The sequence below is a fragment of the Paramormyrops kingsleyae genome, chromosome 24, assembly GCF_048594095.1.
Source record: "Paramormyrops kingsleyae isolate MSU_618 chromosome 24, PKINGS_0.4, whole genome shotgun sequence".
In the NCBI taxonomy this organism is placed as follows: domain Eukaryota; kingdom Metazoa; phylum Chordata; class Actinopteri; order Osteoglossiformes; family Mormyridae; genus Paramormyrops; species Paramormyrops kingsleyae.
The window spans coordinates 21,758,869-21,771,828 of NC_132820.1; the positions used below are offsets into that span (position 1 = coordinate 21,758,869).

At 43.5% G+C, this 12,960-nt stretch overlaps 1 protein-coding gene and 1 pseudogene across 1 annotated transcript; one reads left to right on the forward strand and one right to left on the reverse strand.

The window, feature by feature from the left end:
• Window positions 1-3,614: 3,614 nt before the first annotated feature.
• On the reverse strand, window positions 3,615-7,184 carry LOC140582274 (uncharacterized). Its single transcript, XM_072706563.1, has 3 exons — window positions 5,518-7,184; window positions 5,178-5,252; window positions 3,615-5,060 (listed from the first exon to the last, which is right to left on the reverse strand). The coding sequence occupies exons 1-2, from the start codon at window positions 6,261-6,263 to the stop codon at window positions 5,180-5,182; spliced, it is 819 nt and encodes a 272-aa protein (XP_072562664.1). The 5' UTR covers window positions 6,264-7,184; the 3' UTR covers window positions 3,615-5,060; window positions 5,178-5,179.
• A 668-nt stretch (window positions 7,185-7,852) lies between these two features.
• Window positions 7,853-7,990, forward strand: LOC140582542 (U2 spliceosomal RNA; annotated as a pseudogene).
• Window positions 7,991-12,960: the final 4,970 nt, after the last annotated feature.

Sequence of the window (12,960 nt, forward strand, 5' to 3'; positions counted from 1 at the left end):
CTGTAGATGCTGTGGCCATTATTCTTAATATGATTGTTTATATTTAAATGGTAAGAGAAAATATTTTGTGTTAAACTTATTGTGTTAAAAACAATAAGACTTATGGTTGATATGATTGGCCTGTGATAATGCATTTCATCTGAAGATGTTATTCTGAAAAGATCGCTTATACGTTTACTTTTTAAATGTCCCATGTTCTTGAAGTAAGATTAACCTTTTGCTAGGTTCGGTACCATGGCGATGTTATAGCGTATCGAAGCAGCGTCATAATTTCACAAGCTTTACTGTATTGTGAAGCAGTTTTAGCAATTCGGCCGTTACTGCCAGAGTAGCCTCGACGCCACGAGCAGCTAATGAAGGCTCCATCTCTTTCCATAGGCATTCTTGATGAATAGCATTTAGGAATGAAGTTGAAATAATACAGTGCAGATTTGGCTTTGCGAGTATCACATATGGCTAGTTAATCATATGTCTTGTTTATTCACCAGAATGAGAATTGCGAGAGCTGTTTCCTGGACCAACGACACAGAGAAGAGCCAAAATACGAAGAAGATGAAATTGTGGTTCTGCTGCCGCTATTTGGGGAACATTAAATAATTGAAAGAGTATCACAGATAATGAATTAATGATAAATTGTGATAAATTTTGAGATGTATATGTGGAATGTTTCATAATAATGTTTAACGTTTATTAAGAGAATAATGTACACTCACCTAAAAGATTATTAGGAACACCATACTAATACGGTGTTTGACCCCCTTTCGCCTTCAGAACTGCCTTAATTCTACGTGACATTGATTCAACAAGGTGCTGAAAGCATTCTTTATAAATGTTGGCCCATATTGATAGGATAGCATCTTGCAGTTGATGGAGATTTGTGGGATGCACATCCAGGGCACGAAGCTCCCGTTCCACCACATCCCAAAGATGCTCTATTGGGTTGAGATCTGGTGACTGTGGGGGCCATTTTAGTACAGTGAACTCATTGTCATGTTCAAGAAACCAATTTGAAATGATTCGAGCTTTGTGACATGGTGCATTATCCTGCTGGAAGTAGCCATCAGAGGATGGGTACATGGTGGTCATAAAGGGATGGACATGGTCAGAAACAATGCTCAGGTAGGCCGTGGCATTTAAACGATGCCCAATTGGCACTAAGGGGCCTAAAGTGTGCCAAGAAAACATCCCCCACACCATTACACCACCAGCAGCCTGCACAGTGGTAACAAGGCATGATGGATCCATGTTCTCATTCTGTTTACGCCAAATTCTGACTCTACCATTTGAATGTCTCAACAGAAATCGAGACTCATCAGACCAGGCAACATTTTTCCAGTCTTCAACTGTCCAATTTTGGTGAGCTCGTGCAAATTGTAGCCTCTTTTTCCTATTTGTAGTGGAGATGAGTGGTACCCGGTGGGGTCTTCTGCTGTTGTAGCCCATCCGCCTCAAGGTTGTGCATGTTGTGGCTTCACAAATGCTTTGCTGCATACCTCGGTTGTAACGAGTGGTTATTTCAGTCAAAGTTGCTCTTCTATCAGCTTGAATCAGTCGGCCCATTCTCCTCTGACCTCTAGCATCAACAAGGCATTTTCGCCCACAGGACTGCCGCATACTGGATGTTTTTCACTTTGCACACCATTCTTTGTAAACCCTAGAAATGGTTGTGCGTGAAAATCCCAGTAACTCAGCAGATTGTGAAATACTCAGACCGGCCCGTCTGGCACCAACAACCATGCCACGCTCAAAATTGCTTAAATCACCTTTCTTTCCCATTCTGACATTCAGTTTGGAGTTCAGGAGATTGTCTTGACCAGGACCACACCCCTAAATGCATTGAAGCAACTGCCATGTGATTGGTTGATTAGATAATTGCATTAATGAGAAATTGAACAGGTGTTCCTAATAATCCTTTAGGTGTGTGTATATTTCTAAGTAGATTTTTAAATTATTATTTTTAAAGTATTATTTTTCAGAATTCCAGAATTACTAAAATCCCCAGGTAAGTTAATTTGATTTCATTTTGTTTAAACTGCACACACATAAAAATAATTAGCCCTGTTATGTATTTGTGTTTTATTTATTGTTTATTTATTAAGCACAGTATCCCTCATTAAGGGCATGTTGTACAGATCACCTGTGTTCCCATAAACTTTAACTTGTCTTGCAGTCTTGTTCCCCCCACACCCTCTGCTTGTTCCCTTCCTCTGTTTCTGTCTTCACTCCAGGTCCAAGACGTCTCCAGCCCACTGTCCTTGGGAAAAGCCACCATCCGTGGCCACTGCTCCGGCTACTCTGGGCCCTCCTGCCCTGCAGGCCCCTCTGGTTCCTGTTCCTGCCCCCGTCCATGTCCTTGCCCTGCAGGTTCCCCTTCACCCGCAGGTCCCAGGCTTGCAGTACTGACGGTGCCCCTCCCGCCTTGTGGTCCCAATGACGGCCCCCTCCCTGCCCTGTGGTCCTGACAGCGTCCCTCAGCCTTACAGTCCTGGCGATGCCCACAGTGCCTCTCGGCCCCAACCCTGCCTTCCCCTTGGCTCAATCTGGCCCTTCTGGCCTCCCAAGACCCAGCAGGGGCTCGTGTCCCAGGGTCAATGCCCTGCTTTCTGGGGACCAGCAGACCCCCTAGCTCAGTCCTGTCCCCTCCTGCCTCAGTTAAGTTTTTGCCCCAAGGTCGTGTCCCACCTTTGTTCTCCCAAAGCCCATTTCCAGTTCACCCTGGTATCCAATGACAATACCAGGCTAGAATTCACTGAGATCTTCAGAACGACCCATTCTTTCACAAATTATTGTAAACCCAACTGCATGGCTAGGTGCTTGATTTTATACACTTTTGGCAATGGGTCTGAATGAAACACCTGAAGCCTTATATCATGCTCAAGCATGATATAAGGCAACCGGGCCAAGTGTGAGTACACCCTAATACTGACCATTTGTCAGGCTGAGCTCTACCGGGGAGGGTCCTGGTGCAGCTACTGGAAGAGGTGGTGCAACTCTACTCACCTCAGCCACCTGACAGACAACCTCAGTGCCTCAATACCTACACTGGAAGAGTAGCGTGCAAGGGAACAGCAGGCCATGAGATACAGACACCATCACGAAGGGCTACAGAGCCAAAGACTCCACTCACTCACAGAGACAGTCGCTTGTGATGTAACCCAGGGGTTCTTGACGAAGCATTTGTGTTAATTGTGATTATAGCATTATGTGATGTTTCCTCTGTTTATGTTAAAGTTCAGTGGTCAGTTTAACAGATAAACCACACACAGTTCCTTAATAACTATATTTTATTCTTCAAAACAAATATAAAAATAATTATGCAATAAAAATTATTCTGTGAGCTTGTTGGAAAACAGTTTGGCTACACATTAGTTCTGTAATCAGTTATGGCCAACAAGCAACATCTTATGCATGATTTAAAGTGGTCAAAACAGCAAACTGGGATGTGTTGGTGCTGGGTGATACTGGTAATTTAATCAGTCTCAGTCAGTCTCATATCCCACCAAATCCCATCAGATAAGTAGTTCAAAAATGAACATAAATATACCTGAAGGTTGTGGGGCTTCTTTGGATAGTATGCTGGCTTCTGTCCTACCCGAATGAACACAAAACAGCGATTGGTTTAATAAAAAAGCATTTATTTGCTTAATAGAAACTGCAACAAACTATGGATAATCTTGATGGGGGTGTGAAGCAGGTAAGAAATGGCAGATGTGATACGCGAGTATGTGAAGTACGTGATGTGTGTGAGTGTGTGGCGTACGTGTGCACATGCCCGTGGCAGAGTCCGTGTGCGTGGAAGGACGGCACTGATAAACAGAAACGCACAGTGGAATGCAGCGGGGAATTTAAATCCATGCAGGTATTCCACTATTCTGTAGAATTTATGGAATAAAGAAATATATGCAGTTACCAATGTAAAACAGACATGCATACATACAGGAAATATACATAACAATGTAAACTATAGATATGGGTATGGAGTCGGAATGTGCAGTGCAAAGTGGCTGCTGCTTATCAGTCCAGAAAACTTAACCTATACATGACAATATACATGCATATGAGGACCGTAGGGAAGAAGAAACTGCAGCATGAAGTGATTGGTGCTTATCAGTCCAGTATAAAAAGCAGGTGCAACTGCATGTAAGGTGCAGAGTGCAGTGAGCTGGGTGACCATTACCATAGTGCCTGAGGTGGGGGCACAGCTGGCAGAGGGTGGCAGTAGTTGATCCTTCTGTTGGCCTGGGGGTACAGACTGTTCCGGAGTCGGGATGTTCTGGTATTAACACTCCAGTACCATCTGCCTGGTGTCATGAGACTGACGATTTGTTGGGTGAGGGGTAGGCAGTGTAGACTACAGACAGTGTAGGCTTTGGTGAGCCTCCTTAACCAGCCGCCCCATGGTCTTTAACCAGTTTAGATCCTAAAACCAGTTGAAACAAGCAAAGCACACAGGCACAGAAACACAAAGTAAGATGACTGAACAAAGCCAAGGCGGAGAGGGAGGGAGCAAGATGCATAGGAAGCCTCACACTGCGTTGCTTGATATGATGAAGGGCAGCCCTGCCCCCTGCTGGTGGGATGGCAACAGCTGTTCAGTGCTTTAATTAAGCTCTGCATCATTTTCATTCCAGTGCTGGAAATGCTAGGAAACATGGATGGGTGATATGTAGCTTAATTAATTAAAGTAAGTTCATTCATGTCAAAAGTAAGAAAGCTGAATTTTACACCACTGCATATAGTTAATTAAGAAGTTTAACCTTTTGCATGACTGGATAGGCCAGCTTTACAAATACCAAACTAAACTTCACTAAGATGATTTCGGTCCAACTCGCAATATGCAAGGCTCATTTCAGCAGCATAGACACATGGTTCGAATTACGGGGGGAACTGGGGGGTACAGTAACCACCGATCAAGATCCAGACCCCCCCAAAGAGACAGAAATAGCAGTTTGGGGGGTCTTAACATTTTTTATCCAGCTTGAAAACCCCTTATCTGAATGAAGATCCTCTGTCACTGGTCCCAGTGGTCTCTCCCTGCTAGATCTGCTGTGTCTTGCTTCCTGTAAAAACAAGATATGCTCTGTTATTTTTATGCAGCTCACCTCTGCACACCCACACACTCATCTCCATTGTGCTTCTATAGCCCAATAAATAGGTCAGAACAATATTTAAGATACCTTCAGATCTTTTTGTTGGCATTCAAGATCAGCTGCTTCTCAAAGTTGGCATCTCCCAGTCGGTTTCTCCTGGGCCTGAATGAGACGAAACAAGAAATTTTAGCATCATGATTATTGTGCAAAAAATGGTAACAGTAATCTGTATTAAAAGGAATTGTGTACTGAGGCAATCACTGAAATAATTTGACCAAAGTTTATATTGAAAACCACAATTACTATTAGCTACATGAGCAGCATTAAAATAATATCACCAAGACATAACTATGATTGAGGGTAGGTATTTACTGTACTTATGACCAAAGCATATTAATTATGGAATATAATCACAGTTTGTCCATACCTGAATATTAGACCACCGACGCTGAAGAGCCTCTCTACTGGAGCGCTTGAGGGCAGTGCAGTGTTGTGTTTTATGAACAGCCTTTTGAGCTTTGAAAACTGCATGTATTCATCAAACCCATCTGTGGTTGGAGCATCCAAATAGGTGTCCACTTCAGTTTTTTGAGAAACCGGAGTTTTTCTGTTAAATCTGAAGAATGAAGCTGCAGAATCTTTCTTCCCCATTTCACCACTGGACTGGGGTTGACCTAAGTCTCTTGCAGCTGAGTCATCAGAGCTGAGGGTTTGAAATTCTCTTTTCAGCATCAATCTGTACAGCACACGTTTTTCCTCATCTTGGACCCAGTCTAGCTTGAATCTTGGCATCAGCATAGCGGAGAGTATGTGCTCCCTCTTCTCCAGAAGATCTGCCAGCCTTGTACTCAGTGACTGCAAGATGCTCTCTATAAGGGGACGGCATGTAATGAGACCCTCTGCAGCAGTCTGCTTCATGCTCTCATCCAACAGGTCATTCATAAGACATTGCAGTTGCACGATGGTTGGAGCCAGGTAGCCAAGAAAGATGTTTTTCTCTGCTTGGAGGATGTTTAATGCAAGTGCTAAAGGTCTCATCACGTCCACAAATTTGTGAATGAAGTTGACTTCATGTGGAGAGAATCGGCGAAAGCCAAACTCATCACTCACAGTGTGCAGAATCAGCATCATGTAGGGGAGTGGCATCATTTGCAGGGGGGACCTCAGCCACATTTATTTCTGCCCTGGTAGTTAATGTTGCTATGCGAGACAGTCTCTCCATGGCAAGAAATACAGAGTTCCATCTTGTGTCATTTGGCACAATAAAGCTAATCCCAAGCTTTTCCTCCACAGTATCAGAAGCCTTTGGACTTCGCTTAACTCGGTTCCACAAAGCAGAAGCTTTTGCAAAAACAGCTCTCGACATTGTTTTGTAACGTGGTTCAGTTACTTTTTCTGTATCTTTGGCCACTAGATTCAAGGTGTGAGCTATGCACCTTCTATGAGGGGGGAGAGAGGGATGATCCAGACCTGAGAGAGAATGAGGCTCCATCTGGTCATCTTCATCTGAGTTCTCACTGGCAGCAGCAAAGGCTGACTCTGGTTCACTGTCATCTTCACTTTTAGTTTCATCAAAGTGGACCACTGTCTCTGGCTCTTGAGTATCAATAGCAACATCCATCCCAAAACAATTGAACGCCTTGACAAAATTTGAAGCGTTGTCTGTAACTGTACACACAACCTTGTTGTGGATTTTGAATTCTTTGTTGACATCTGACAATAATTTTGCCAACACATCATGTGTATGTGCTCCTTTAATACGCCGACATGCCAGGACTGCAGAATGTCTCTTAGAAACATCATTTTTGTTCAGCCAGTGGATAGTGATGCCCATAAATGCTTTGTTCACAGCTGACCAGCAATCTGCTGTTGTGCACACAGCATCGACCGCAGAGAGTTTAGTTTTAAGTTCACATACGTTTTCTTCAAATTTCTTGTTCAGCAGTTTGTACTTTTTTTCTTGATGTCACCTTTTTGGATGGCTGCAACCCCTTTATTAAGTTTATGAAAGCTGGCTTTTCCACTTTCCTCAAAGGCTGCAGGTCTCCAACAATATACTGCAAATCCAGGTTGTCCAGCTGCGGCTGGGAGATAACGGAGCTGCCGTTACTGTACGCCGTTATTTGGTTTTGGGTGGTAGAACAGGATCTGTTTTGGCACGCCGTTGCCGTGTCTTTTGATTTTTTAGTGACCTGCACATACCTTAAAAGGTTAGACGGGTGCTTTATTTCAATATGCCGTTTCAAGTTTGCTGTTGATGTTGTTGATGTGCGGAGTTGCTTCTTGAGACCCGGCGGGCACAGTTTACACAAAAAGGTAAGGTTTTTCCCACCTGGATCATCGCTGACCTTTTAAAAAAATTCTTTTAGGTGGACATATGAAGTTTCATTCATCATTGAGACAGAAGTAGTGCCGCTGCCTTCATCGGATTTTGCCTCCATTCATCCTTCGCAATTTAATGACGCATGCGCGGTGCGACTCTGTGGTGGCTGGTGTTGCCAGATCTGGTCTTTCCCCCTATATAATAAAGCCCGTTTTAGATTGTGTTGTAGCGGTTGTAGCCTAGATATTGTACAGTCAGTGGTTATAGCCGGGATTTTGCCTGGCTCCATGGAAATCTGGCACTCTCTAGAACAAAATTGAACTACGAGAGAACGACGTTCATAAACGCCAGAATGAGCGCATTCACGTTCACGTTCATCAGGCAGATATACAGCACGTTCAGTTCACGCTCACCCAGAATATGAACGAGTTCATGAACGATCGTTCAATGAACTCGTTCAGGCACAACACTGCATATTAAACGGATTTTTGAAACAGGGAGCCGGAAGTGGGGCTTGCCCCGTCTGCTCCAGGCATCAACCCGGTATTGCAGTGCTTCCGGGAACGGTGCACCTCTACTGCCCACTGTTGCTGAAAGTCAGAACTGACTGACTGAATGGGTGACTAATAGACTGAGTGCCTCTGGATGGCCAGCTAATTAGCCGCATGTGCTGTGAGGGAGGGGCCCTGTCCGTGCGCGGCCCCCATTTCCCGCCGTTTTTCTTTTTTCTTTTTTTTTTAAAATAAGGTGACACGCTGTCGTTTGTGCGGTGGGCAGCTGTGCTGAGGTAAGGCATGACGTCATCTTTGCCTTTTGAATTTTCCCTCATGTTTGTTTAAATGATTGCTGTTTCTTGAGAGGACAGGAGGACAGGGAGGACGCCGGTGGCTGCGACGTCCCTGGGCATTCTACTCTGAGCGGGGGCGTCACAGAGGCCCGGCTAACGGCGACCCGCTAAGCGGCGGCCCCATATCGACTCGGGTCTCTCTTCGGTCTTCAGGACCGGTATACGTTTCTTCTCTTTTCTGGATTGGAAAAGACAAGCAAAAGTGGAAGAGTTGACGAAATGGCGTCGGATGGCGTAGCTTATAGCGGTGGGGCGTAAAGACCTTGCATTCCAGAGCATCCCCTCGCATATGAGAGTCTGCTCCGTACATCTCCGTTCAGGTAAGTCAGGTTCCGGTGTGATCACTAGACTCCATTCCTGTGTTTGTCCCTAAAGAGAACAGCCAGGATAGGAAATGCTGGAAACCCATCCCTACCGGAGTCCATCCCTTCCCGGTGACACAATAACCCGAAAGTGTTTGTGAGTGTGGTTTATGTCAGATTAGGAGAGCTGAAATGAACCTTTTGTTGGATGATAGCCGACGACCAAAACAAGAGCTAGATCACAGAAAAGTGTTTCAAAAGCGACAGCGTCAAAGTGAAATGCAACGCTGGATGGAAGTTTTCTAGTCCTGATGAAGGATGTAGAATCGGAATCCATATATGTTTCCATACAAGGAATTTGCCTTGGTGGTGCTTTTATATGACATTACAAAGAACATACATCATTTAGCAAAGACATATGCAAAAACGTAATAGACAATAGACTGGCAATTTGGTAATATGATAATTATATGATAATTAAGTTTATTAATGGCAGTAATGATGGTATTATGATATTTATATATGTGTGTACATAGTAATAATTGTAGTATGAATATAAACTATATAAATGGCATAATAATTTAAAGGGCTCTTAAATGGTGCCGTTATTAAGTAGCAGCCAAGTCAACTATATCTGCAAAAGTGCAATATGTATACAGAGTTTGCAGTATGTGTGCATAATGTGCAAGAGTGCAGAATATAATCATAGAGGAAGTTTATCAGTTGTTCACTGGTTATGCTGGTGGATATTTCACTGCAGCTGACAATTAATTGAACGTCCATTCAGAGACTGGTTTGGTTAATGAGAGAGACTGCCTGAGGGGAGAAGCTCTTGGCGTGTCTTGTGGTCTTGGTTCTGATTGCCATGAGTCTTCTCCTGGAGGGTAAGGCTTGAAAGATGTGGTGAGCAGGGTGAGATGGGTCCTCAAAGATTTTGTATGCCCGTTTCCTGGTTCTGGTGATGTACAGTGTCTGGAGGGTAGGCAGGTTACTGCCGATTATTCGCTCTGCTGAGTGGATGATGTATTGCAGTCTGGCCTTGTCTTGTTCAGTGGCTGATCCAAACCAGGCTGTGATGGAGGAGGTGAGGATGGACTCAATGACTGTAGCGTAAAACTGGGCCATCGTGGTTATAACATGTTATTTTGGATCAGGCACAGTTGTGAGAGTTCAGTCCGCATTAGCTCCGATAGAATAGTATTAAATGCAAAGCTAAAGTCCACAAACAGAATCCTAACATATGTCTCAGGTAGAGGTCGACCGATATATCGGCCGGCCGATATATCGGGCCGATATTTAGCATTTTTAATGTATCCGCATCGGCCGATATCCGAGTGCACTACGCCGATTTTCAGACAGGCACGTCTGCAGGCAGCCCAGTGTTATTGTTGCTGTGGAACACGTGACCCATGCTGCCTTGTGCAGGACCACAGCCAGAAGTTTTGGAAGAGTCCTGGGATAAAACGGTAAGGCTTAAATTCTGATCTTTCAATGACCTGTTTATTTAAGTAGTTTGCTATGAAATGTTGCTTTAAAAGAAAACGCGAATTACGCTATTGGGAATTGGGGTAATGATAATGAGCCTTCAACCAACTGTAGCTTACAGGTAACATTAAGGATCATTGATTCTAATAGAGTTCGTTTTGTGCGCTTATTGGTGGGCTCACAGACGTTTTTTAATCGTTAAAAATCATTTTAATTGTTAACATTTTAATTATTACCATATCAGCCCGATGTTATCGGTTATGTTTTTTTTCTTGTGTCGGAGAGTTTCACTCTGTGAGTGTGTGGGGCGGAGCAGGCAGCTCTCAGATACTGCAGCGTGTGTGAGAGTTGCGTTACTCCGCCCTGATCACAGACAGCGCCGTCCTCGGAGACACAGAGCTGCTAAGAACAATGCATGGCGGAGAAAAGTGTTTGTTCGAAAGCGTGGTTACCATTTACTTGAGCTGATTCTGACAGTGGTCCTTCTGTGCAACTTTTTTTCATTTGAGACCGGAGATTCAAACAATTTGTCAGACGTCTAGATAAAAAGTGCATGACTTTGCGCAGTTAGTTTCCTCATTAAACATGTCTATCCTTTATACGGGCTTATACGTAGACAACGTCACAATCACTAGGGGCTTATGTTGTCCTTGCATACAAGGCTGTGCAATACGACAGCTATTTTATTTTATTTTCCGGGATCACTAGATTCTGATTGTGAATTTGGCTTTAAGCTATCTGTCTGCTAACAACAGAAACAACATGTTAGTGTTACACTACTCATCATACCATGATGCACTTAGTGTTTTTTTTTCTTCAAAATGTATTAGAGTGTAATTGTTTTAATGTGCATGGAATACTGGAATTGTAGAATGAATTGAAGATGAAGGTACTATAATAAAAATTCTAACCTTGCATTTATTCTTCTGTTTTAGTAATTGCTGTCTGATGGCTGAACAAAAATCTAATCCTGTGTGGCAGCATTTCACAAAGCCAACACCAGGAAAAGCCAGGTGCAATATCTGCAGCAGACTGGTGAGCTTGGGAGCTGAAGAATGAGTTTGCTGCTAAAGAGATTCTGATGCTGCTATCTTTATTGTTTATAAGTTTAAGTTGTTTATAAGTTGTATTGTGTTTTTGTTATTTAAGTTTATATTTAAATTTACACAAGTCAGTATTCAGTAAATGCTAAGTTGAGAAATTTTGTGTATCGTTTGTTATTATTAATGTGATATTTTATCATGCAAATAGAGGGGAAAACGTCCAATTTTCGGCCAAAAAATATCGGCAGCATATATCGGCCATCGGCTGACCCCGACTCCTAAATATCGTCATCGGCATCGGCTATTGAAAAACCCATATCGGTCGACCTCTAGTCTCAGGGCACTCCAAGTGTCGGAGCAAGAAATGGAGTCCAGTGTTAACTGCATTGTCCACATGTCTGTTGGTTCTGTAGGCAGACTGTAGCCTGGGGTCAAGCGATGGGTCTGTGATGGTTTTAAGGTATGACAGCACAAGTCTCTCAAAAGCCTTCATTACCACCGATGTGAGAGCCACCAGTCTGTAGTCACTGAGGCAAGAGACTCTGGGTTTCTTTGGAAAAGGTGTTATTGTGGATGATTTAAGACACAAAGATCCAGTGACTGGTTGAAAATATCTGTGAAGACAGGTGACTGTTGATCTGCACAGTGCTTCAGAGTGGCTGGGGAGTGTTGGAGTACGCCGTCTCCACCGGGTCAAGAGATTCACAGCTGACATGTGGAGAAGTTGCAGGTCACCAGTTTATTCTCTGACAGATTGCAATCCGGGAGCGACCATCTGACATACATTCGCCACGTACAAGAGGAAGCTCTGCCATATGTATCAGCTGTTTCCCTTTTAAAGCCCTTTGGGCATCTCCCCCCTCTCTCGGTACCTTCCGTCTACATGACAACCACATGTTTGACATTTGCTCTAGTTAGTCGGTTAGTACTTGTCCTTCTGGAAGGCTAAAAGATAAGTAGGGGCCGCTGACGATTTCTGTCGCTCCCTCTATCTGTTCCGATTAGGTCCCCCTGCCCTGCCGGTGCCAGTCAGTTCTCGTTTCAGTTAACTGCATTTTCTAGAGTCACCCCCCCCCCCTTTCATCATGCCCTGCTTTAAGCTATATTCTCCTTTTCCTCTATTCATTGTATGTTCTTTATAAATCTATTGAATCCCACACTACCTAGCAATGTTGGTAGTAACGCGTTACTGAAATTCCACTACTTTTGTCTGTAAGGAGTAATGTAACTAATTACCATTTCAAATTAAAAAATGCAAAGTACTGAAATTTCAACGGACTCGTTACCTTTGTCTTGCGTGAAAATATTAATGGATAAAGGCAGCATGTTCTCCTAATTTCCTGTTTATGATGTAACGCCATCCGACCTTACCGTGGCGCAATAAATGGGTGATTTTATAGGTACGCTGATAGGTACAATTAGACAGTTGTATTGTCTGGCACTGTCACAGCAGCAACACTAAAGTAATATAACTACCCAGAGAGCACACATGCATTGGCACTATGTATATACAGGTTAGGTCAGGCTGGTGGAGCATGCGCTGATCGATGCAGCGCGTTTCACCGCACCCGTGCACCACACGTCGAAACTCCTCGTGGACACACGGTCCAGTCCCACCCACATTATAATTACTTTTATATGCAGTAATTGATAACTAGTCATTTTTGGTAACCTGCACAACGTACGCTGCAGACAAGTAACGTTACCACCGTTGGCTGATTCTGAAATAGTTGTGGTGCTATATATATGAAGTTAGATTGTTACAGGGACTGTGATAAATGCAAATTGAGCCCCCTATTATGGTTGCGTTATAGTTAACATTTGTACTCAGATTTCTAACATTTGTACGTGGTGTGCTTTTTATACTATG